The 23,470-nt window shown below is 44.0% G+C and overlaps 1 protein-coding gene across 4 annotated transcripts in view; it reads left to right on the top strand.

The window, feature by feature from the left end:
* Positions 1-9,607, top strand: part of NOL4L (nucleolar protein 4 like) — an 843,583-nt gene extending 833,976 nt beyond the window's left edge. For all 4 annotated transcript variants that reach the window (XM_069651017.1, XM_069651019.1, XM_069651018.1 and 1 more), the window contains one exon: positions 1,423-9,607. In XM_069651017.1, coding sequence (XP_069507118.1) covers positions 1,423-1,622 — 200 coding nt within the window. In that variant the 3' untranslated portion in view covers positions 1,623-9,607. The remainder of the gene's footprint in view (positions 1-1,422) is intronic.
* The last annotated feature ends 13,863 nt before the right edge of the window (positions 9,608-23,470 follow it).

The following is a 23,470-nucleotide window of genomic DNA, read 5'->3' as shown; positions in this document are numbered from 1 at the left end:
AGCAAGCAGTCTGGGACAGGGAAGGCAGCGGTTTCAATCTGCGAAACCTGACTGGCTGCTCACCTCCCTCCCCCCGGATGCTAAATGTATATTGTTTTCAGTATATCAGTGTGGGGTATCTTCTATGGATAAGGGTGTGGACTAATGTAAATAGCCTTTGTGCTAGCCTGCTACCCCTTTCTAAGCATTAAGCCTAATCGCTCTTCCCCACTACCCACCTTTTAGAGAAATTTGGCTTTCTTTTTGGCTGGGTGCTTTTGCCCCACCATAGGATTAGTGGTTGTACAACCCTCCACAGTTGTAAAAACTGTATGGTGAAAAAGGGGCTATGGTTTAGGGGAAGTAAAAGTGATGACAATTATGTTCCTAGTCTGCAGTCGCCTTCTCCCCAAACAGTCGTCTCTCTATCCCCACTGCGGAAATGACTTAAGCGATTATTCACAAAGAGACAGTCGGCCTGATTACATGTTTGCTGGTATCCCGCTTGTGTTACCAGCGGGATACCAGCCAATTGTAATACCATGTACCGGCAGAATCCAAGTGGCGGAAACTCTGGTAAATCCACATCCCATGGAGTGCCATTGGACTCCATGGGGGACCTTGCCGGTATTACAGGCACCGGTATTCCCGGGCCCGTAATACCAGCAGTTATTTTCCAGTAGAGTGGCGGATATACCTCCAGCTAATAGCTGGAGGTATATCTAGATATACCTCCAGCTAACAGCTGGAGGTATATCTACCACCCTACTGGCAAACCTGAAGTGTGCCGGTGCGGTAATGTGACAGTATGCGGTAATACCAGCACGGTATTACTGCACCAGCACACTTTTAATGAGACCCAGTGACTGTGAAAGGATACGTGGTCAGCACTACATTCTCACATGAACACACTGGCTTCTCTTTATACATCGCTATGCTCAGCTAATGCTGAGGATCCTGACACCCGAAGAATATGGGGAAAGGGGACTATGAACCATAGTCAGTACCATGAGAATCTCTTTGTACTACTGTGGCTGAGATAAAGACTCAAATAATGATACACTAGCTGATCCTTCTGTGGAATCCTCAAATCGCTGCTTTTCACTCAGCATGGCCATGTCCACTTAGCCATCCTTGTCAAGTAAGTCATTCAATACATCTGTTCAGTTTAGTCAGACTTTAAGACGCCTATTAATAATACACATTCATGCAATAATTGATGACATATTTGGATGCTTGTAGAGTGGCCAATACACCGTATGAAAGGTTGGTGGGTTCACTCGTGAGTGTTTTTGTACTTAATGTGAAGCTCAGCTCTCCGAGCTCAATTAGGATGAGCTTGGTAGTTGTTTCTGTTATTCAGGCCCATATTTTACCTGGCTTATGCTGATAGTGGTAGCTTGCTGTGATGTTGTATCATTAATATCTGCCTTTTGTTTGCAGGTCCTACTGATCTCAGTATGAAAGCTGTGGTCGCCAACACAACTCCTAACAACAGCAGCACCCGGGGAATACCCACGGCCCAGCTAAGCCCCACAGAAATCAGCGCTGTAAGGCAACTGATTGCTGGCTATCGAGAATCAGCTGCATTTCTTCTCCGCTCTGCTGATGAACTGGAAAACCTCATATTGCAGCAAAATTGACTCATGGTCTCTGTTTGATTCCTCTGGCAGAAGAACCTTTAGAGCGTGACTCTCCTCAGGACCTGTTGTCCAAACATCGGCTATTCGTGCATTTCGTTTTAAAGGTGGAATTGGACGAAGCTGATTCTTTACCGCCAGAGCACCTGGGACTTTGGGCACAAGGTCACATTTTGGATCTTAGCTCAACTTGTCTGGCAGAAAGAAGCCAAGGACCTGTGGCACTGAGGTGTATGGAACTGCATTGGCATAGTGCAATCCTAGAACCTCCTTACCAGCCTTTGAGTGATTGGGGGCTGCAGATGTATTTAGAATGATCCTTGTGGTCCCATACCCAGATAATCACCTTCCAAGTCTTAGCTGGTCAGAATCACATATTTATTGAGGGTAAAATGTCCTCCCTTTGTAATTTATTATTTTTTAAATGGATTTGTTTTGCGTTTGTACAGAAAAGTAGCATTTCTCTCCTGAGAGATTGTAACATTCCATATCACTCCAAACCTGGGACCGAGGTTCGAGATGGTTCGGCAAATGGGCCAGGCCATTCCACTTGTTTAAGCCTGGATGAAAACTGCTGTTCCAGAGTACCACTTTAAAACTGAACAACGAGAATTATTGTCTTTTGAAGGCATGGTTCTTTGTGACTCTTTTGTTCTCTACCACATGCTATGAAACCTCACTCTTGATGTCTTCAGTAATACTTATAGGGGTCTTTCAAACATCAAAAAGCATTCACTGTCACTCCTATCATTGAAGCCAGAAAAATGTTACATAAAAAGAAAAGACGTCATGTTGCCCTTTCACAATTCGGCCTGACCTTCACTGCAAAATATCAGCGTGGACTAAACAGGAAGCACCTCGTTTGCAAACAGTCCCACCACTCCCTTCTGACAGTACTGAAGCCCATTCACCTAATTGGAACTACTGCTTCGAAAGGAACCTGCAGGTTCAACTGGAGTTACCCCAACACCTGTTCATGACAGAATGAGAGTCCATTGTTGATGGAAAATAGCTTGCACCTCTACTGCCAGTGATACCTTTCATACCACTTCATGCACTGCCTAAATACATTTAAATAATGGACCATAATAACCCCATTATCATTGGCAATATCCCCAAATCTGGAAAACAGTTATAGTTGATGTGAAATTGCCTTTGCTTTCTATTGCTTGTTGGTATGACAGAAAGAAGTCTGTTGCATTATTCAATCAGGGAATATGTCTGCTGATGGTTAGCTGTATCTAGATGTATGGGGTTGTGGACATGGTAATGAGTCAGAGCACAGTTTATTGGATACTCTCATTTTCCTGGCTGTTCATTGTGGATCGTGGAAAACAAAGCCACTTATCTAACATTAGGAACATCACCAAAGACAGGTGAAAACTGCCTATTGCTTGCAATTTGTATATGTTTCTTGAACATATCTTTGTTTAATTATTTTTCAACTATTTCATTTACATCTCTGAAGTTATTTAAAGCAGTGGTACAGTCAGCGAAAAAGTCAGATTCATAGATAGCAGTTAAACAGATCAGCCATATTTTTCAGACACAGTCTAATCAGAAAAACTCATGTTTGTATTCCCTTTTTTAAAATGCCTATTGGTATCTAGCCATTCTCCATAGAAACCAATTACAAATGAGTAGCCTCCATCAGAAGACCAAAAGAACAAAATACGGCAGGTCTCCCATCAAACAGTCATTCTGAAACAAATAACTAAATAACACTTAACAGGACCATAAAGGCAAACATTCACTATCATTACAGGATGGCTGGAACATCATAATCAATTAAATTCTACAACATCATCAAATGATCAGGAAAAGTCAAACTTGTTCCTTTCATTTGGCATCCTGACCTAAACTGCTCAGGTCTCCAATCTGAAGAGGAGCACTTCTCTTAACTACCCAGGATGGAACAACCCATCTGTCTACTTTGCAAAATCATACCATCCTTAATAGGTCAACTGCAACCCAAACATACTTGTCTCTCTTGAAGGGGTGAATTAGGTGCAGTGTATACCCATATTATTTAACTACCAATCATTACAAAACCACCATCTTTCTTCTTCAAGCCACTCTGAACCTGTCATTCTCTTTGACAGCCCAATTAAAAACTTTTAAGCATCTCTGATATCAGGTGTACTGTAGGAAGGACTAGGTCATCTCAGTGCACTTTGAATAGGCCATTTGCAAGTAAAATATCCTCATCAACACCAAGAAAGACTATGCATAACCAAAGATACTTCAAAAAGCCAATTAGAACTGAACCATACTTAAAGGGCCATCTGTTCCAGACCATCAAGTTTTCTTAAACCGGCAAATCAGACCTATCACATCCTCATCAACATAAAAAGTGAAATAGAACCAAACCATCCCTGACTCTTTCAAAAGACTAACTAGAACTAATAGCCACAAACTAGAACCAAGATATAACACTAGCTCAATCGAAACACCACCAGCTACTTCACCGATGTACAGGTTGATGAGAATTAAAGTATCAGCCTTGACCTTAACACACCAACCAGAACCTGTTCTTACTTAAAAGAAGCTTCTAAAAAACACAATCTTTTTTTTAACTAAAACTACACGTTTTAAGTGGCCAAGCAAAACCAAATTATCCTTGCTTCATAGTGCTGTGCCAAGAATCCCTCAACACAGCCATATTTCAATGGACAACTTTACTCATAGCAGCTCCTTCTCCAAACAACAAGCCATTAAAACCAAATAGTCAAACATTACAGGCCAAAAAGTGTAATAAGAACTAAGCTGTACACACCACCACTGAACAAACAAATCAGAAAAAAAACATTTACTACTTCCACCAGGATTAGTACAAGACTGCTTCATAAACCATAACTAGACCATAAGAAATGAATAATCAGTATTATCCTTCAACAGACCTTTCAGAACGAAATCATCTTCATCCCCTGCAAAATGTAAAAACCAAGCCATCCTTCTCTGCCTTAAAAGGCCAATCAGAACTAAACCACGTATCTCCCTTTAAGAGACCAACCTGAAACAAACCAGCCCTGTTCTCTCTGTAACAGGCCTTCGATTAGATCTAAACCACACTGGTCTCTCTTCAATAGAACCACATCTTCCAAAACCTTAACAGGCCAACCACAACAAAACCATTTATTTTTTTATGCAGTAGACCTTGCAGAACTTTATCATTCCTGTTTTGTTTTATAATGCCAATGAGAATCAACCAGACTTGGCCCCATCCAAAGGTCAATCATAAGCCACTTGGGAAGCCACAGAAAAGGAACTGGAACAAACAGAGTCCTACCTCCCACTCAACACTCCTTTAGGATACATTAATTCCATCTCTCTTTTGTAGACCAATCCAAACCAACTATTCAAATCTCCATTAGGCACATCTAATGAGTGTCACATCTCAGTAGGAAATTGTTGAATGTCTTAAACTAACCTGCTTTGACACACCTACTCTTGCAATCCTATGTGAATTCTATTCTATTTTAACGTTTTTCTATCCTGACAAATCAGAGTGCAAGTTCAAACACCTCTTTGAATGAGTGGCATATGAGAGGGAACTTTGGAAGATATACATGTGGTTGGGAGCAAGCCTTATGCTCTATTAGTCCATTCAAGTGGTAATACATAGATTGTAAGTTTAAAACGAAAAGGGTTGGTTATAATATGAAATGCTGGTGCATGTTTACAAAGATTATAAAGGCTATTGCTACAGCCTTGTGGTGGGGCTGCACATGGACCAAGTATCCTATTCCTGGAGAGCTGATAGTTCTCCATTCAGTGCAATATCTAGAAGTGAGTGCTGCTAAATACGGAACATAGCTCAAACCTCAACGGGACAAATAGACCCACCCAATGCAAGATGATCTGTAGCCATAAGAAAAGCCACGGTGCATGGGAGATTCCAGTCCAGGGATGGTGGACCACCACTGTTGTTTGGTTGCTGCTCTTTGGGACATTGTGTTCCCAGATTAACAAGTCACTTTGCTGTCTCTTCTGAGTACTTCTAGTTATTATGTTTCAGCCTAGAGCATTTGGGAAGTTATGGAAAAAATGTTTTAGGGTCGCTTATCGTTATGCATCTCCTGTGAAGTGTGTTGATTTCTTTGTTAGTTTGATCGTATTTCTACATTTCACAAGTCTTAATACATTATAGAAAGCTGAAGCTTTAACCCATATGGATCAAATGGACAATTTTTAAGAAATGTTGCAATATTTGGCAAAATATTATCTTGATGGTATGGTTGCTGCTGAGTCAACAGTGAACGTTGGTGAATTAACACCAGATAAAGGTCCAGGCTCCCTAGGCAGCATCGAGAACTATATGGCAGTAGTGAGAAAGGTGGGGATCTTTCTCTCAGGGGTGGGAATCAAGGCACTGACGGTTCCCCTCCTCTCTATCTCCATTAGCTGTATAATGATGAAATGCCCCATTTGGGAGAACTCTGGAGTTAGCAACAAGATATGGCAGCATTGAAGTTAGGAGAGCTCTTTGGGGACGTTGTGGGATAGCAATCCTTCTAGGCATAATTTCTTGTGACAGGACATGCTTTCTGGTGAAGGTTGCTGCCACTGCTTTTGTGAGCAGGTGAATTTACTGGTTGTCCATTAAGTTGGCTGTGTTGAGGAATTTTTGTCGCTAGATTTATGTGTCTGTCTTGATGACATGGGAAGAATATACATAACTAAAACTGGGTTTTTAACTCTGTTTTATTGGTGCCGGCCCACCCACCTATCTACCTGTTAAATACTCCATGTTCAATACACCAGAAAGCATAAAAGCAGAGGAGTATGGGTCTTTGGGATGTGCATACATGTACACTTGTTAGTGATTATCCTTGAAAGTGTACGCATATTCTTGATGGTAGGTATTCCATGTTCAAAACTAGTTTCATTAACCGTTCCACCTCTTGAGATTTAGTACTGGGCATTTGACCAATCTCTGCTTTCCTCATTATACACATCATCTTCTTCTTAGTTTCATCTCTTTGACACCCAAAGTCTCATCTATTGTCCCTAATAATTCTACCTTGGAACCTGCTGGCACAGGTTTGTTATCAGGAAATGCTTTTTTTAATGTTACTCAACATGACCTTTTACAACCAGCCTTAATGTAGCAAATGTGTTTTGTTTAATATTAGTTAAATTCACTCCACATTATTGGTACACTTGTAGATTCAGTGTCACATTTCAAAGCTCTCAGACGATCATCCTGTCTGAAACAATTGCTGCTGTACTCTTGCCTGTTATGGACTTAGTGAAAACTCCACACAAAACATTGTTCTGCAGTGGCACTTGACACAGATTTCAGGATGGAGGACAGCAGCCTTGAACAAAAATAAATTATTTTCATAGTGTATGAGTCTGGTGCATTGAGTGGTCTGTGATGTCCATGAAAACCCCTCAGTGAAAACCTCTCCCCCTTTTTCTAACGGTACCCATTCAAAATGTTTTGATCCATGGGACACCTCATTAAATTGTCTGTCCCTAGTGTGGAGTATTGTCGAATTGGGGTGAAGAGGATAGATAGTAGGGCAGTACTTACTGTGTCTTGCTTCCTTTTCTCCTGTACTCCAACCGAGACAGCCGCTACTTGTCATTGTCCTTGAAACTCACAACAGAGAAAAGTACTGGTTGCAGCTCCTAGCACTGCCATTTTTCATTCAGGTTCTGCTGCCGCACCTACTGCTACCACAGGAGCCATAGCACTTAGGCAGTGGGGTAGACGGTGGGAAGGGGTTAGAAGAGGCAGGTCATACTTTTCCTCAATCTCCTACATTTGGCCTTTGGCTTTTGGCATCCTTCATAAACTTCTTCATTCTGCCTATAGCGAATAATGTTCTCTCTCCACTGATGAGATATCACAACAGGAGTCCCCATGTTGGCACTGTCTGCCAAGAAGAAAAGTGATAGTTCTAAAAAGATAAAGAACATCAGCAATTGCTCTGGAGCACAATTAATTGTGCAGTATCATGGCATATCACAAGATCATTGCACTTTGGGCATCCATGTTCATAGCGGAGTCCACTATTCGATAGTTTAACACTGTATTGTGATATTCTGTGATATTTATTCATGAGATACAAAAAGTCACATGCTGTGTTTGTGTGAGACTTGTTGGGGACTGACAATGATGCACCTAGTACTGGCGATACTTTGATTTGTTGAAATGTTTTACAATTGTGTGTATAGCAGAAGGGAACACTCCAGCGCTCATGATGAGTGGAGACTGGTTCAGACACATTCCAACTCCGGCATCCGCAACGATTAGTAAGGAAATTCCAAGTCTATAGAACAAGAGAGGTGCAGTAGTCAGCCTGCCAGACACTCTGTTTTCCATTTAATTCTTACGAGGGTACTAGGGTTTGGAAAGAGCCATGTTAAGAATATCAGTAATGGCAGGGACTGGAATCTGTGAATGATTCCAAATCAAACTGCTTGTTTGTAATGTTTGTCAGAAATTATAATAGTCTTGCTCTCCATGCTATCTCCTTCCCAAGTCCTCGCCAGCAGTGCTGCCACATTTAGATGCAAACATGTTTCCTTCTGACCTCAGAATCCAAAGGGCCTTTCTTGTCCCCTGCACGGCTGGCAGATTTTCCATTGTTTTATTCTCAAAAATGCTGCTTTGATGTCAGAGGGTAAAACCACCTCTGATTTGTTATTTCTTTTGTACAACTTTTTAAATGCTGTGTGGTATTCCACCAGAACACAAACTGAAGGCCGTCCAGTGTCTAATGTTTTATATGATTTAGTGGTGCTTTAGTAACATGTTGGGTTTTATTGTTTTTTTTAACTGACCACCCATGTTTCCTGCCTCTCGCTACCTAAATACCAATGTGAATATTTGTATTTCTTCTCCGATCTCGGACTCAGTGAAAGTGTGCTGTTTACATGTACAGAACTCGGTTCCGCTGTGGTCTGCAATCCCAGCCTTTGAAGAAGAAGGAGCCCTCATGAATCTCTGCTTTGCAAAGCCGCACACTGCTCCCCCCCCCCCCCAATCCCCCTGGGCACCACCCCATAACTGCATTGTGCACTTGATTTCTACAGCTATGTCTCACACTCAGGCTGCCCACTTGTCCCTCTATTACCACCCATCATCACGCAGTACCTTTCGCTTCACTCCAGTAAGTTCAGAAGAAGTTGCTCCAAACACCTACAATACTTTGTATTTGTCTTCATCATGGAGCATCATTACCAAAACTGTGTTTAATTTTCAACACCTGGGCACTCTGGATTGAAGTACATTATTTAGTGACTGTTGTGTTTTTAAAGCTTGGAGTCATCTGTTGTTTGCAGTCAGAACATTAGTTCTGTAGGAAAGTCAATTCATGGGCACTCGGTCCAGGTTTGAGTGCATGAAGTCAGCTGGGTAACCCTTAGGGCAGCGTCTTTTCAGAGTGGTGTGGGAAACCGAGAGGAATACACAGCCATATTGAATCCTCAGTCCTTTACACTTAACTTGGGTATTGCTGGATTCACATAGTATGGTAAATGTAATGTAAGATGAGACATATATTGTGTGATTACTTTGACCTTTGGGGAGATTTCCAAAGCATATGGCACTTATAATTTTAATTATAAATTGCAAGAGATAATGACTTCAAAAAGATGGTAACTTTATTTCACTGCAACTTCTCAGTCTTTAATTCTTTACAGCTCAGTGCGAGTTTTTAAGCAGATGAGAACTTCCTCTTCAATGCTTTATCTATGAAAATTAATATTTATTGTGTTATATACAGTGGATTTTTAAAGTAAATGTGGCTTAATATTTTAATTCTTAGAATGTGTGTCAATATTATATGTGATGCAACGTGGAATGATTAGCACAGGCCCCCATCACTTAACAAAAGACCAGTGAGCTCTTATCTCCATGGTATTACTTGCTAAATGCACTGATTTCATAACATGTGGAATCCTTTTTTTCCTTTTAATCTGTATATCATATATAAGACTGAATCTACTAAATAAAGAACACACTGTACGAATAACACAGCTCCTTGTTCATCTATTCTCCATGTACATCTACTCCATGATCGTCTGTCGCAATTTATTGGAAATTAACAGTTTACTTCAAAGCGCATTTCCCAGGTTTGTGGCATATAACCTTCAGTGCTTTCACTTATGCTCAATAGACGTAATTGTGAACAACTGTACTTTTAAATAATGTTATTTTCTCCAACACTGGGCCTTTCAAAAGTCCTTGGCTATTAATATCCTTCTATGTTGGGCAAGGACTGTGATCAAATATCATAGTGTTGCTCACTTTTGTCGTCTTTAGTGTCAGTGATATAACTAAAGCAATAACAGGAAAAGGGACCACCAATTTCAGCCATTTCAGTGCTGCTTCTGTGGACAGGCTTCTTTGACAGTTTCGGAAGTAACATTCTTAAAATGTTTTCACTTTTCTTTGATTCAGAAAGGAGAGAGGAATTATTCTTGCCAGAAAATCTAATTTAGTGTGATGGTCCCTCTGTTTCTTGTTACGTTGATTTATTCTTATGAAAAAACAAAGCATTGGAAGGAAAGGGCCTTTTAAAGATCTATGAATGTTCTAGGAAAATTGTAGATGAACACCCACATGATAAATGGATGTTTGGCCTGTACCCTAGTACATTCATGATCTACCCGCATATCACAGGTGAAGTCTTTTAAAATCAAAGCCTATCTGGGAACGAGAAGTCAGAGTGTCTTTGTCAGTCCACAAAAAAGGCAATTCTCAGGTAATTTTCTTTTGCTCTTAAGATGATAAAGGAAATTGTATGCCAAGCATTATTGATGGGGGAACATTGTTCCAGAGCATGCTCATCACAAACGAAATAAAAAAAAGTGCTTTTCCAAAAAAAGTCTTGTCTTCTCTCGCTCTCTGTCTCTCTTTTTCTCTTGCTCTCTCTCCTCTTCCCTGCCACAAATGTATTTATAGAATCCACGAACTTATTTGATAAAAAAATATTCTGAGGTCAGCTCTTCTGACATCTTATCCTGAAGGGGACCTTTTGCTATTCTCTGAATGTCAAGTAAAACCTAATATGTTGTCACTGGGTCTCTACTAACGAGATTTTCCCTGATGTCAGACTTCAGAATCTCAAAGTCCAGAATTTCCATGAGTTGGGACCTGATCTCTATGAAGTAATTCCTTACATCGACTTTGAAGACTTTTTATGTAATCTGGTCTTGCATAGTTTGCCGTATGCCTTTTCTTCAGCCTCTTGATGCTAGAATCTGTAAGAGAGGGGGAACGAAGTGTGAGTCAAGGAGGGCAAGGTGTGAATCCTGATAAGTGCAAATTGAAAGAACTTATTTTATGTTTGCTGGTAAGCTTTAGTGAGTTGTGATGAAGGCATTTGTGGTATGGGTTTCCAGATGGGCGCTTCAAGGCTTGAATTCTCCTTGGTTGAATGTGTGTAATATAAGGCAAAAAGAAAATTGGTGAGCAGGGTACTAATGGGTGTGATAATTGCCCGCATATGCTCCTTCTGGAATGTGTTACTTGCATGGATCGGATTTGCTGATGAGCCATTCACAGTGGACCTTGGAAAAAACAAGACAGTCCTCAAGCTCTAGGCCAACACCTGACACGCTGGGCCTTCGTTAAGAGGGTATTAAATGTGTGAATAATTTTTTCGACTGTAAATCGTATACTTTATTGTTTGGTTAATAATACATGTTTTAAATTAACAAATGTTGTGTTAATAACAATGCATGTACATACCTACATTAACAATGTATTCTAAAAACAAAACAGTAATTACCCACCAATATTTATTCACTGGTCAGCTAACCCAGTCCTCTGATACTAAACTTAGAAAATATGGCTTGTTTTATCATCAGCATCATGAACTTTATTTCGATCCGACAGATCATAAAAGTCATATATAAAATTCATCAAAACATAAACAAATAGTGACTTATAAAAAAGAAATGAGTGGATCTATTTAAACAACAACAAGGGAGTTACTATAATCATAAAACAGATTGTACGTTGTGCAAGACTTGAGCATCATTCATCAAGCCGGTAATAAACTTTAATCTTTTCCTCCAGACTTGGTAAAGAAAGTTCCCCTTACAGTGGGTTGCCAATTCAATAAAGAGCCTTATTCAACCTTCTTACGTGGCATTGTTTCAACAATGGGATCAAATATTTATTTCTAATGTGACAGTATTCTGGACAAAAGAAAATAAACTGCATTATGCTTTCAACATAGCTCGGGCAAAAAGGGCACACCTCTGATTTAAGCGGATCCCATTTGCGCTGCAGACCAGCAATTGGCAGTATGCCGATGCAAAGCTTCATGTAAAGGATTCTCATCCAGGGCGGGCACATTCTATCTAAATAGCATTCGAAGCATGGTTTGATCATCCATAGCAAATACAAAGCCAGACTAGCCAAATTTGCTATTTTTGCACAGGTTTCAGTCTCCCTCCTTCTCTTAAGAATCTTTTTAATCTGGGACTCGGCGTTAATGCGGATTGACTCCGGTAGGGACCAGTAATTCCCCAGCCCCAAAGCAGAGAGCTTCTTCTTTATAGCCGAGAACCACAATACATTTGCACTTCCCGCCTGAGATGAGACATCCCGTACAGCGCCTTCTATAGATGTCCAGATTACAATGTATCCACAGTCATATCCACAAGAACACAGGCCACATCTTACAAATAAAGCCAATGCTCTGTAGATCCAATTCTGAATAAATCGGTGCATTTGGTGTGTTTGCTGTCTGTAACATGGTGGTATTGCACATGCCCCAAAGTTCGGCCCCATACATGGCTGCCTGTCTTGCCTGGATCTTATGAATTTGGAGTGCAACACTCAGAGGACCAACCCCATGATCATGGATGAATCGCAACACTGCCCCACTATGCCAGACCAGCTTGAGTACTGCCCTGTTATTCTGATAGCTCCACGAGCAAGTGGCCATCATTCTTAACCCTAGGTAATCATACTGAGTTACATGTTCAATAGGGCCATCTATAAGCCTAATATGAAGACGAGGTTTACTCTTGGCCCTACGTTTGGAGACTACCATTGAATTGGATTTCTGCACATTTATTGCAAGGCCATTAATTCTCAAAGATAACCCGTTGCTTACAGAGACCCTGGGTGGTAAGAGACAACAGGACGGTGTCATCAGCGAATAGGAGAATCGGAATTCGGCCACTCGCTAATTGAGGTGCATTGGTGGGCTCAGCAAGCAAAAGGTCAATGACCCCATTAATAAACATAGAAAACATGCTGGGGGCAAGGACACAGCCCTGCCTAACTCCAACGTCGATTTTGATTTTCCCTGTTGTTTGACCACCCAAACCATATCGGATTACTGCCTCATTGTTAGTGTAAAAGGATTGTATTGCACCTAAGATCCCAGACAGTATGCCCAGGTTCTTCAGTACTTGCCACAATCTTGCCCTGGGCACACTGTCGAAGGCAGTCTTTAAGTAGACAAAAGCCTATTTCTTAGGCTAGCATATTTTTCCAATACCAAATGTAACCTTATGACCTGGTTATTGAAACCCAGCTTGTAGGTGACTGAAGGCCCCCACTTCAAGAATCCATACATCTAAATGGCCCAACACCACCTTTGCTAACAACTTCCCCCTGCATCAAGAAGGGAGATAGGTCTATAATTAGAGGGGGATCCCCTATAGCCCTTCTTGAATATGGGGACAATTATGGCCTGGGTCCATGAATGGGGGACAAAATTTGTAAACAGTAAGACATGGAAGAACTGTAACAAATAGGGGCTCCAAATATCAACCTCTTGCCTGTACCAGTCGACCATGACCATATCCTGTCCAGGGGCCTTCGTGATTTCTGCGATATAAGGGCAGCCTTAATGTCCTGTATGGATAACAACAGAGGGAGAGGTGTTTCCAGAAACAGGATCATCAAGTTCAGGCAGGGCTAAGTTGGTATACCTATAAAGATTTTCAAAGTGGGCCAACCATACGGCTTCATAGACTACCTGCTCCATCGTTGCTGCCACATCAGGATCTTTCGGCTGGCCCATTGCCTGCTTCTCCACCTCCTACTTGATGCGCCTTGTGCACCTGCACACCTGCTCTTCCTCCTCCTGCCAACCTCAGGAACACTGTTTCGGAGGATGACCCCTTTGTAGGTGATGTGTCCACAAAAACTGATACCGTGGATGAGTTTTATAATGTCTTACTAGGGGATGATGAACCGGAGGACCATCCTCTCAGAAATTCTCACCCTGATGTGATTAGGTCCTTCCAAGCACTCATGTCCATTACATCCAAGTTGTTTGATCTCATCCAAGAGGAACTAAAGACAGAAGGCTTTTTGTACCTGTGAAGGGAGCAGACGAGAAAGTCTTTGGTTGCCATACATGTACTCGAGGACATCTGGAAAGACTATCTCTTGACCATGAGAAATCTTTTTTTTTTAATGGATTGTGTCCTCCCATGTATTCCTCATCTTTTGATATTATCTTTTCCAGCTTCAGCTGCTTCGGAAAATGTTTTCGGCAGAGGGCGCTGTGCGCAGATTCCGTCGACTCGATGTCCCTCGAGGGCCTCCGTCTCGAGATCGACATCATCGCCAGTGTATATAGCATGCACAGCGCCCGTTGGCTTCCGTTCTGTTTTTACGACGCAGCTATCGCTTTGAGAGAATTACAGCACCCTTCAGTTTTTGAAAAAAAACTAAGACACTTGAGAAAAATATCTTCATTGTCAGCTCCATCGACACCGAAGATAGGTTTCAAGAAATGCCACGAATGCAGTGCCAAAATGTCAATCAGTGACCCCCATCGAGTGTGTCTGTGATGTCTGGGCACAGAGCATCGAACAGCTGATTGCAACTCCTGGCAGGCAATGACTTCTAAGGCTCTAAAAGAGCATAAAGGGAAACTAGTGGCGGGTAGGACCCCCTTGAAATCACCTTCATCCCAATCTAAAATCCGATCTACTGATGAGTCGAGAGGAGACTCTCATCAGAGAAAATAATCTAAAAAACAATCTCACTCCAGGAGTGGGTACCACCATTCTTGGTCTTCGACTAAAAGTCGAAAGAGAAGCGTCTCACATCTCCATCGTCCTCTAGTGATTCCTCTCATGAGAGAATTCTATGTCCGACCAAATCCTCTACTGCTGCCCAGTGGGAAGAATTTCGGAGAGAGATGTTGAAAATATTTGAGAAGGAGGCCCCCGCGCCCTCAAAGGACAAGGAGAGAAGCCATGCTCCAGTCGCACTGCAAAAGGGCGACAAAGAGAAGGTAAAGGCTAAATCCAGCACGCCCACCAGCCTGGGACGTAAGCCATCGACCCATCGAAAACCACTGAGGCCTTAACCCAACACCATTTAGTCGAAGACTATTGTGTTTGATCTAATCAAAGCCCCACAGTTCCAAATAATACTGGGGATACCTTGGTTGGAAACTGATGCATCCAGTCTAGCCATGGAAGCTGTCCTGTCTCAAAAGGACCCTGAAACTGGCCAGCTTCACCCAGTAGCATTTTGGTCCAGAAAGTTCTCGGCACCCGAGTTAAACTATGCGGTTACCGACAAGGAGTTATTAGCCATTAAATCCGCCTTCAAGGCTTGGCGGCACTATCTTCTCGGTGCCAGGCATACCATTAATGTGATCACCGATCACCGGAACTTGCAGTATTTAAAGACAGCCAAGGCCCAATCATCACGCCAACTCCGATGGGCATTGTTCTTTGCCGAGTTCGATTTTGTGATAACCTATCGACCTGGTTGTAAGAATGGTAAAGCAGACGCCTTATCCCGAATAGGGATGGGAGAGGCAGAAGTGAACCCAGAACCAGTACCTATAATTTTCGAACAAAGGATTCTTGGCATGACTACTCTACAGACACTAGAGGACAATCAGCTAAAGATCCAGCAACTCTTTGATCCTACAGCCCTGCAGGACTGGGTAAAGAAAGGCCTGGACTACTCTGTCACCAATGACCTGCCTTATTACCAATGGCGACTATTTCTGCCACACAAGGAACTACAAGAACTAGTCATTTCCCGTTATCATGATACCCTAATGGAGGGGCACCCAGGTATAGCAAAAACTGAAGCTAAAATTAAGAGACAATTCTGGTGGCCGACCTGGCGAAAGGATATTAAATCATTTGTGATGTCTTGTGGCATTTGCGCCCAAAATAAAAGTCAAAAGAAAAAACCAGCTGGACTCTTACAACCTTTAGACATTCCTCCTACACCATGGCACACCTTATCGTTAGACTTTATTACTGATCTACGCCCATGCAAAGGATTTAACACCATTGTAGTTATTGTGGATCTTTTTTCCAAGATGGCCCATTTTATTCCTTTAAAGGGATTACCCTCAGCTTCAATCCTTGCTAAGGAGTTCCTCAAAAACATTGTTCACATACACGGATTTCCGTCCGTACTGGTCTCTGACCGGGGGAGTCAATTAATTTCACATTTTTGGAAAAAATGTTGTCATTTGGCGCAAACCGATGTGAGGTTATCGACCAGTCACCACCCCCAAAACGATGGTCAAACGGAGAGGACCAACCAGACTCTCGAACAATACCTGCGTTGTATGTTACATCAGACTGAGAGTAATTGGAAAGACATTCTTTGGATCGCCGAATATGCATACAATAATTCAGTACATTCTGGAACTGGACAAAGCCCCTTTTATATCTTATATGGGCACCATCCTCGAACCTCAGACCTTGACTCACCCCAACACTTAGAAATGCCCGCAGTGGACCATCTGCACGCTACGATTACACAAGCCTTTAAGGAAGCAACTGCACATTTAAAACAGGCGAAAGAAAAATACAAGAAAGATGCTGATCGGCATAGAAGTGATACTCCACAATACCAGATAGGGGACCAAGTATGGTTAGCCACAAAACATATACCTCTAAAGGGAACACAGACCTTTAACCCCAGATATTTGGGACCTTACTCTATTAAGGCCATTATCAACCCGGTAGCTGTCAAGTTGGACTTACCTGCTAATATGTGAATTCACCCTGTCTTTCACGTGTCACTTTTGAAGCCAGTGCAACCAGGGACAAGACTAACCAAGCCACCAGACCCCATCCTTGTAGACGGGGAACCCAAATTTGAAGTTAAGAACATCCTGGACTCCAAACTGATAAAGTAAAAACTTTTTTATTTAATCGACTGGAAAGGTTACGGACCACAGGAAAGGTCATGGGAACCTAGTGACCACGTTCATGCACCCCGATTGGTGAAAAAATTCCACCGAAATTTCCCAGACAAACCGAAACCACAGGGAAGAACGACTTTAGGAGAGGCCTTGGGGGGGGAATGCTGTCATGATGCCTACCCCCGGGGACCCAGACCAAGTCCAGGAACCCCAGAAGCAGGCATCAAGTTATTCCAAGCAAGCCCAACAACCCCTGCTAGGGACTATTTGGGTGCAGTCCTGGCGTCTATGGCACCAGGCTCATATGGAGAGTCAGTCCTGGCACCATAGGTAAACATAGGTAAACTTACCTGATGCAGACCATGCTGCAAACTTACCTGATGCAGACCATTCTGCAAGAGCTCCAAGCCAAAAGAGGCTTGGAAGGGACTACTTTACCTAGGGACTATTTTTTACTCGGGTGGGGCTGAGGAGGAATACTTACCTGGCACTACTTTGGAGGCTATTTAAACCACGCCGAACAGCAGCACACGCTTCGCGTTATTCTGCATCTAGCAGCGTAACGCTCACTGTGCCTGCAAGTCTGCATCCAGTCTTCTGCCACACCCGCCTCGAGTCTGGAGCTCCTAGAAAAAGGGAGAAAGAAGGAGAAAAGGTTAGAACAAGCAAGGACCTTTGATCTTTACCTGAATTCCCGATCCATCGTGCCTTCGAGCTGGAAGAAAGAAGTTATTTTATGCGTGTGGGCTCGCCTGCTGCAGCGCCGCGCTGAACTCACCCGCCTTCGCAGCATCTTCACATTCCACCGCATCCTTCTGCATGTTCCCGCCACACTCCGGTACCTAAGGGGAAGACAAGAACAGAAAGGTGAGCCAAGGGAATACACAGAGGCAATATAGTTACCCCCATAGACTTACCTGATTTTACCACCGGGGGTTCTATTCCTCTTCACGGGTCGGCGCAGCTTCCACTGCATCCTCGCCGAACCCCGGTCCCTAAGGGGCGACAAAAGGACAGCAAGGTGAAACAAAGGGACAAACAAGGGGAAACCGCCTCACCACAATAGACTTACCTGATTTTACCGCCAGAAGCATTATTCCCCGAGACTTCATACTTTCTCTCAGCGCCTGAATAAGGGAGAAAGCAACAGGTTACATATTGACATTATTTTTATCGAACTGTGTTGGATAATACAAATCCTTACCTGAATATTACCGGTTGCCACGAGGAACTCTTCGCTAGGGTCAAGCTGCAACCTGCAAGGAATCGGACAAGAGTGAAAGTCAGACATTTGAACTCTTACGAACTACATACTTACGGCGTCTTGCTGGGAATCTCAGAGTCAATATTGTTCTGGAACTCACAAATTCCTTCGAGCCAGTGAAGCAACTGGTTATCTACGCGCCCCTGCACTCAATGCAGGATGGAGAGCTCATCTTTCCAAACCATCAGGTGAGACTATAAGAGGGGACTTCAAAGGTGATCAGTGGGGAGAACAGCGGGAGTGGGGGGGGTTAACGCTCAACTCAACGGGTGGTTAATTCCCTTTCTCCATTTGCAGAAGAATATTCCTACAGGCCAAGCAAACAAAGCTAGGTGGGCCAGCCAAATCTGTCATCACGGCACTACGCGTCACATTGGTGGAGACCGCAGCTGTCCAGTTCAGATAGACGCCCCTGTGGGAGCCAGGTGAGCGTAACACTGGTGCGGACACGCCACAATTTCGCCTGGAGTTCGGTACCCCTAACGTGCCAGAGGACCTGGTGTCAGAAGAGTCCACGATGAAGGACTTATATGAGAGCTTCCAGATAGCCAGTGGTGTGGATACATCACCTGAATTGGAATTTGGAAAACCAGACCCTTTAGCCCATGCAGAAGCCTCCTACTGGCATCTCATGACCAGGGTGGTTGACTTTTAACAGATATCCTGGACCAGGGTCCACAAAAGGATACAATCCTTCCCTTTCACTTTGCTCTTCAGAAAAAGGTTAAGACAAATTTGGAGGCACCTGAGACAGTTGCTGCAGTGAACAAGAACCTCACCCAAAAGTATAGGCCATCCAGCAGTGACCCTGACTATTTGACAAAGACCGCCACGCCAGAAAGCTTGGTGGTTCAGGTGGCGATGGCCTCGTCTAAACAGGCCGCATATCCCACTATTGCTCCTGAGAGAGTCAATAAGGGAGCAGATGCTTGGGCATGAAAGATTTTTCTGTGGGAAGCATGACATTGAAATCGGCCAACGCCACTTGCACCTTAGCAAAATTCACATTCACCCTGTGGGATTATATAGCAATGTCAGGTGGCCATATTTCCGAGGGGAAAGAAAGGGATAGCTTTCTGGGCATCATAGGTGATGGGAAAGAGGCTATGTGCGAGCCTCTACAGTCAGGGCTGGATACTGCTGACAGCATCAGTAGATCCATGGCAACAAGTACCGTAATACGCAGATTTGCGTGGTTGAGAAAGTCGGGATTTGCACCAGACGTGTAATCCAGACGTCTCAATATGTCTTTTGACAGCTCTCATCTGTTTGGCAGCAAGACTGAAGAAAGCCTGGCAAAACTGCAGACCTCTAAAGTGCCTGCAAAATCACTTAGCATCGCAATCAGAGAGCCACAACAATCTTACCCCTGTGGATCTTCTTGGAGGGGCAGGTCCTTTCGCTTCTATTCCTCAGTTGCATGGTGGACGAGGGAGAGTTACTAGGTCCGCCCAAAAATCGGTTGCTTTACCATCAGCCACTGTTCCAGTCACCTCAAAACCTCTCTGAGGTCTTAATCCACAAGACCCCAGTGGGAGGTAGACATTAGAAACTGTAGCCCATGGTTACTGTCTCCCATTCATAAAAAGACCCAGAATCATCCACCGGGGAACCACTCGCTCAGAACTACAGATCTGTTCCTTGTGCAGGAACTTTTTAGCCTTCTAGAGAAAGGTGCTATAAAACCAGTACCTGTTGCGGAATGTAACACATAGTGGTATACCCCATACTTTCTAATGCCCAAGAAGGACGGGGGAATGAGACGCATCTTGCACTTGAGATACTTGAACGAGTTCCTCAGGAAGGACAAGTTCAAGATGGTTACCCTTTCTGAGATCCTTCAGGCACTCCAGTTTCAGGATTCGATGGTGTCATTGGACCTTCAGGATGCTTACTTTCATGTGCCTCCCCATCGTAAAAACAGAAGGTACTTGAGGTTGACGGTTCTCATCAGTTTCGATTTCTGCCATTTGGGCTGACCTCCGTCCGAGGATTTTCAGCAAGTTAATGGCGGTTGCAGCAGAGAGTCTCAGGAGAGGGGGGAATTCACGTCTACTTCTACCTGTACTATTGGCTGATCAGGGCACGTTCTCCCCAACAAGCCCTGGAACATCTCAGCATCGCCTGCCACTCTCTCCACAGAGTTGGCTTCTCCCTCAATTACAAGAAGTCCTGCATGATACCATCACAAAGGCTCTAGTTCATCAGAGCAGGCCTGGATGCATCCTCGGGGAAAGCCTTGCCACCCGAAGTGAGGGCTCAACACATTCTACAGATGGTCACCAAATTCCGGAAATCCCAGCGTCTTCCGGCCTTGAATGTTCAAAGGTTGTACTGCCTCATGGCATCCTGCATTTTCCTGGTGCCAGAGGCTCGCCTGAAAATGAGATCCCTGCAATGGGCTCTCAGAACGCAGCAGTCTCAATTATTGGGCAAGATGTCAGACCAACTTCAGGTTCCAAGCACGGTCGCACAGGATCTCCTGTGGTGTGCTTGCGAAGACAATATTCTGAAGGGAGAACCTTTTAGGTAGCCATGGCTGCAGATAACAGTAGTTACGGATGCCTCCCTCACAGGGTGGGGAGCCCAAGCAGAGGATCTGACAGTCAGCGGTCGTTGGTATCCATCGGAGTCCAAACTACATATCAATCTTTTAGAGCTGAGAGCAATCAGACTAGTGCTGAAGGCCTTTATGGCCTCTGTACGGGGAAAGAATGTCCTGATAATTACGGACAACACAGTGGCCATGTACTACCTCAATAAGAGAGGGGGTGTAGAGTCACTACCACTGTGCAGCGAGGCAATGCAGATCTGGTTCTGGGCAATTCAAGAAGGAATCTCCATATCAGCAGTTCACCTAGTCGGAGAAGAGAACACAGCAGCGGATGCTCTGAGCAAGCAGAGCATGATCTCCCACAAGTGGGAACTAGCTCAGGAGGTCCTTCAAGCAATCTTCACCCTTTGGGGAACCTCTTAAGTGGATCTGTTGGTGACCAGTGTCAACCGGAAGTGCAAACTGTTCTGCTCCAGGGAATTTCCCCCAAGAGGAGCACTAGGGGACGCGTTCGTAGTGGACTGGGAGTTTCCACTCCTGTACGCATTTCCTCTAGTCCCCATCATTCCTCAAGTCATCAGGAGGTTGAGAAAGTTCAGGAAATCCATGATCCTAATTGCTCTGGTTTGGGCTAGTAGGACATGGTACCCGGACCTTCTGGACATGTCCATCTGTACTCCAATGCATCTTCCGCAAAGGGAGGACATTCTCTCGCAAGAGGAGGGTTGAGTTCTGCATCCAGAGGTCAAGACAGTCAACCTTCATGCATGGTTTCTGAGAGGTTGAGATGCAAGGATTGGGACCTCGCGGATGACGTAATGGAGATTTTGCTTTCGGCCAGAAGGCCAGCAACTAAATCTTTGTACCATTGCTGTTGGAACAGATTCTGAGACTGATGCAGAGATAAGAATGTGGACCCATTTCAATGTATGCACCTATGGTGTTGTTTTTATTGCTGCATTTAGCAAATCTGGGGCTCCAGATTGGAACCATTAAAGGTTATTTGGCGGCGCTTTCAATTTTTAAGTGTTCTTCTGAGGAAGTGTCATACTTTAAAATTCCTTTATCAAACAATTTCTGAAGGTGCTCACCAACGTGTCCTGATGGCCTCTTAGCAAAGCACTCTGTTATGTTATGTTCTTGGGCGGTCATCCGGACACACTGTCTTACATCACTACCCTGTCCGAGAACAGAGTGAAGACCTTCTTGAATCCGTGCAAAGGCTTTACTGCTTTTGCAGAAGACATCAGTGTCAGGCTACAACTTGAAGTCCCTGCTGGGAATTATGTCATCCTGCATTCCTCTAAACTAGCACTGCAGGCTCCGGATGAGGCCTCTCTAGGAGTTCCCTGATGTGTGATGGAAGCAAGTCTCTGGTACTTGGGAAGACAAGATTCTTTTGACACACCTGTTCCGCGACGCTCCTCAAAGGTGAATGCTCTGCTCCAATCTCTCCCAAGATGCACCCTTTCGTCTACCAGACCATCAGGTCATGTTCACAATGGACGCATCTCTGGAAGGCTCGGGTGCCCACACAGACTGTCTCCATGCCAGGCGTCTCTGGTCCTAAGAGGAAAAGGAGTTGTACATCAAAGTCCTGGAATTGTAAACTGTGCTCTGGGTCCTCACATCTTTTCTCAGGTAACTTCAGGGCCCTGTGGTCCCGGTGTTTACCTGCAACATGAACCACAACACTTGACAGAATGGAATACAGGGGTGCCGCCCTGTTTGTAAACGGAAGCTCAAGCCCTGTAGAGTTGGGCTCTGACCCACAATCTCTTCCTCATGCCATACACAACACAGGCCGGATTCCCCCAGCAGGGAATTGCGGTCCTGCCCCAAGTGGGATCTTCTGGATGATCAAGTTTGCAGTGTCTTCCGCAGGTGAGGAACTCCAGATGTCAATGTCTTCACTACCAAAGCGAACACGAAATGTGTGGCTTTCGCCAGCAGATTCCATCATGCAGGGATCTTACTGGGCTGTAAAGACTGGAGGGGGGTTATCTGTACTCCTGCTCTTTATATTGTAGAGTAGAGGCACCGAGCACCCCAGCCAAGATTCTCTATTTGGTAACGTTGGACGAGCAATCAAGGCTTAAGCTTTCAGGAGGTGATGCAGGCTGGTTCTTAAGTACAGTGTAGTCCCCAAGCACCCACAAAGGAATGGTCCACACCCTATGTTAGTGAAAACACAGTTCTTTATATACACAATCACAATAACACACTTTGTGCTCAAGATAATCTAAAATGGTAAATATATACAGTTTCTAGGTGGTTCTACAATTACTCTGATGGCATTAAAATGCATCAACTGTAGACAGTTCAAATAGCATACAAATCAATGTAGCAAAATGTATTAACCATAGACATAGGAGGAAAGCAAGGGTTTAGACAACTGGAAGGATACTGGGCCCCTACCGTCAGACACAGTTCTGTGTGAGGATCCCCCCCACCTGGGCAATCTGTAAATAAAGATATACCACAAGCCCAGTCCATATTTTGTCTAACAGAGTCTTATCTCATTCTATAAAGGTTCTACTGCCTCAAAGTACCTGGTTTAGCAGAGTTTGACGTCGGGTCGTCAACGGATCCTTCTTGAGTGACCCCCATTAAGGCAGGAGTCATGGATCGTCGAGATCCCACGAGGAAATGGTGAACAAAGGCATCGAGGCAGCAGCTTCAGTACTGGTAGTGCTCGTCGACGATCGGTCGTGGACATCCTGCGAAGATGAGGCGTGCGGGGCACCTCGACGATGATAGTTTGTTGCCGCAAAGAGTTACTGAAGAATTTTGGACCAGCAAGGGCGTCAGGTCGTCAGCGTCTTTGTGGTCTTCGGGTGGCAGGAAACCCACTAGCTGATTCTCCTCGGCTCATCGGCGGCCTTGACTTTCTCCAGCGGGACACAGCGGA

This window comes from Ambystoma mexicanum, chromosome 3p (genome assembly GCF_040938575.1).
Source record: "Ambystoma mexicanum isolate Mex_15411 chromosome 3p, UKY_AmexF1_1, whole genome shotgun sequence".
In the NCBI taxonomy this organism is placed as follows: Eukaryota; Metazoa; Chordata; class Amphibia; order Caudata; family Ambystomatidae; genus Ambystoma; species Ambystoma mexicanum.
The sequence above is the reverse complement of the archived record's forward strand: the minus strand, read 5'-3'. Positions and strand labels throughout refer to the sequence as shown.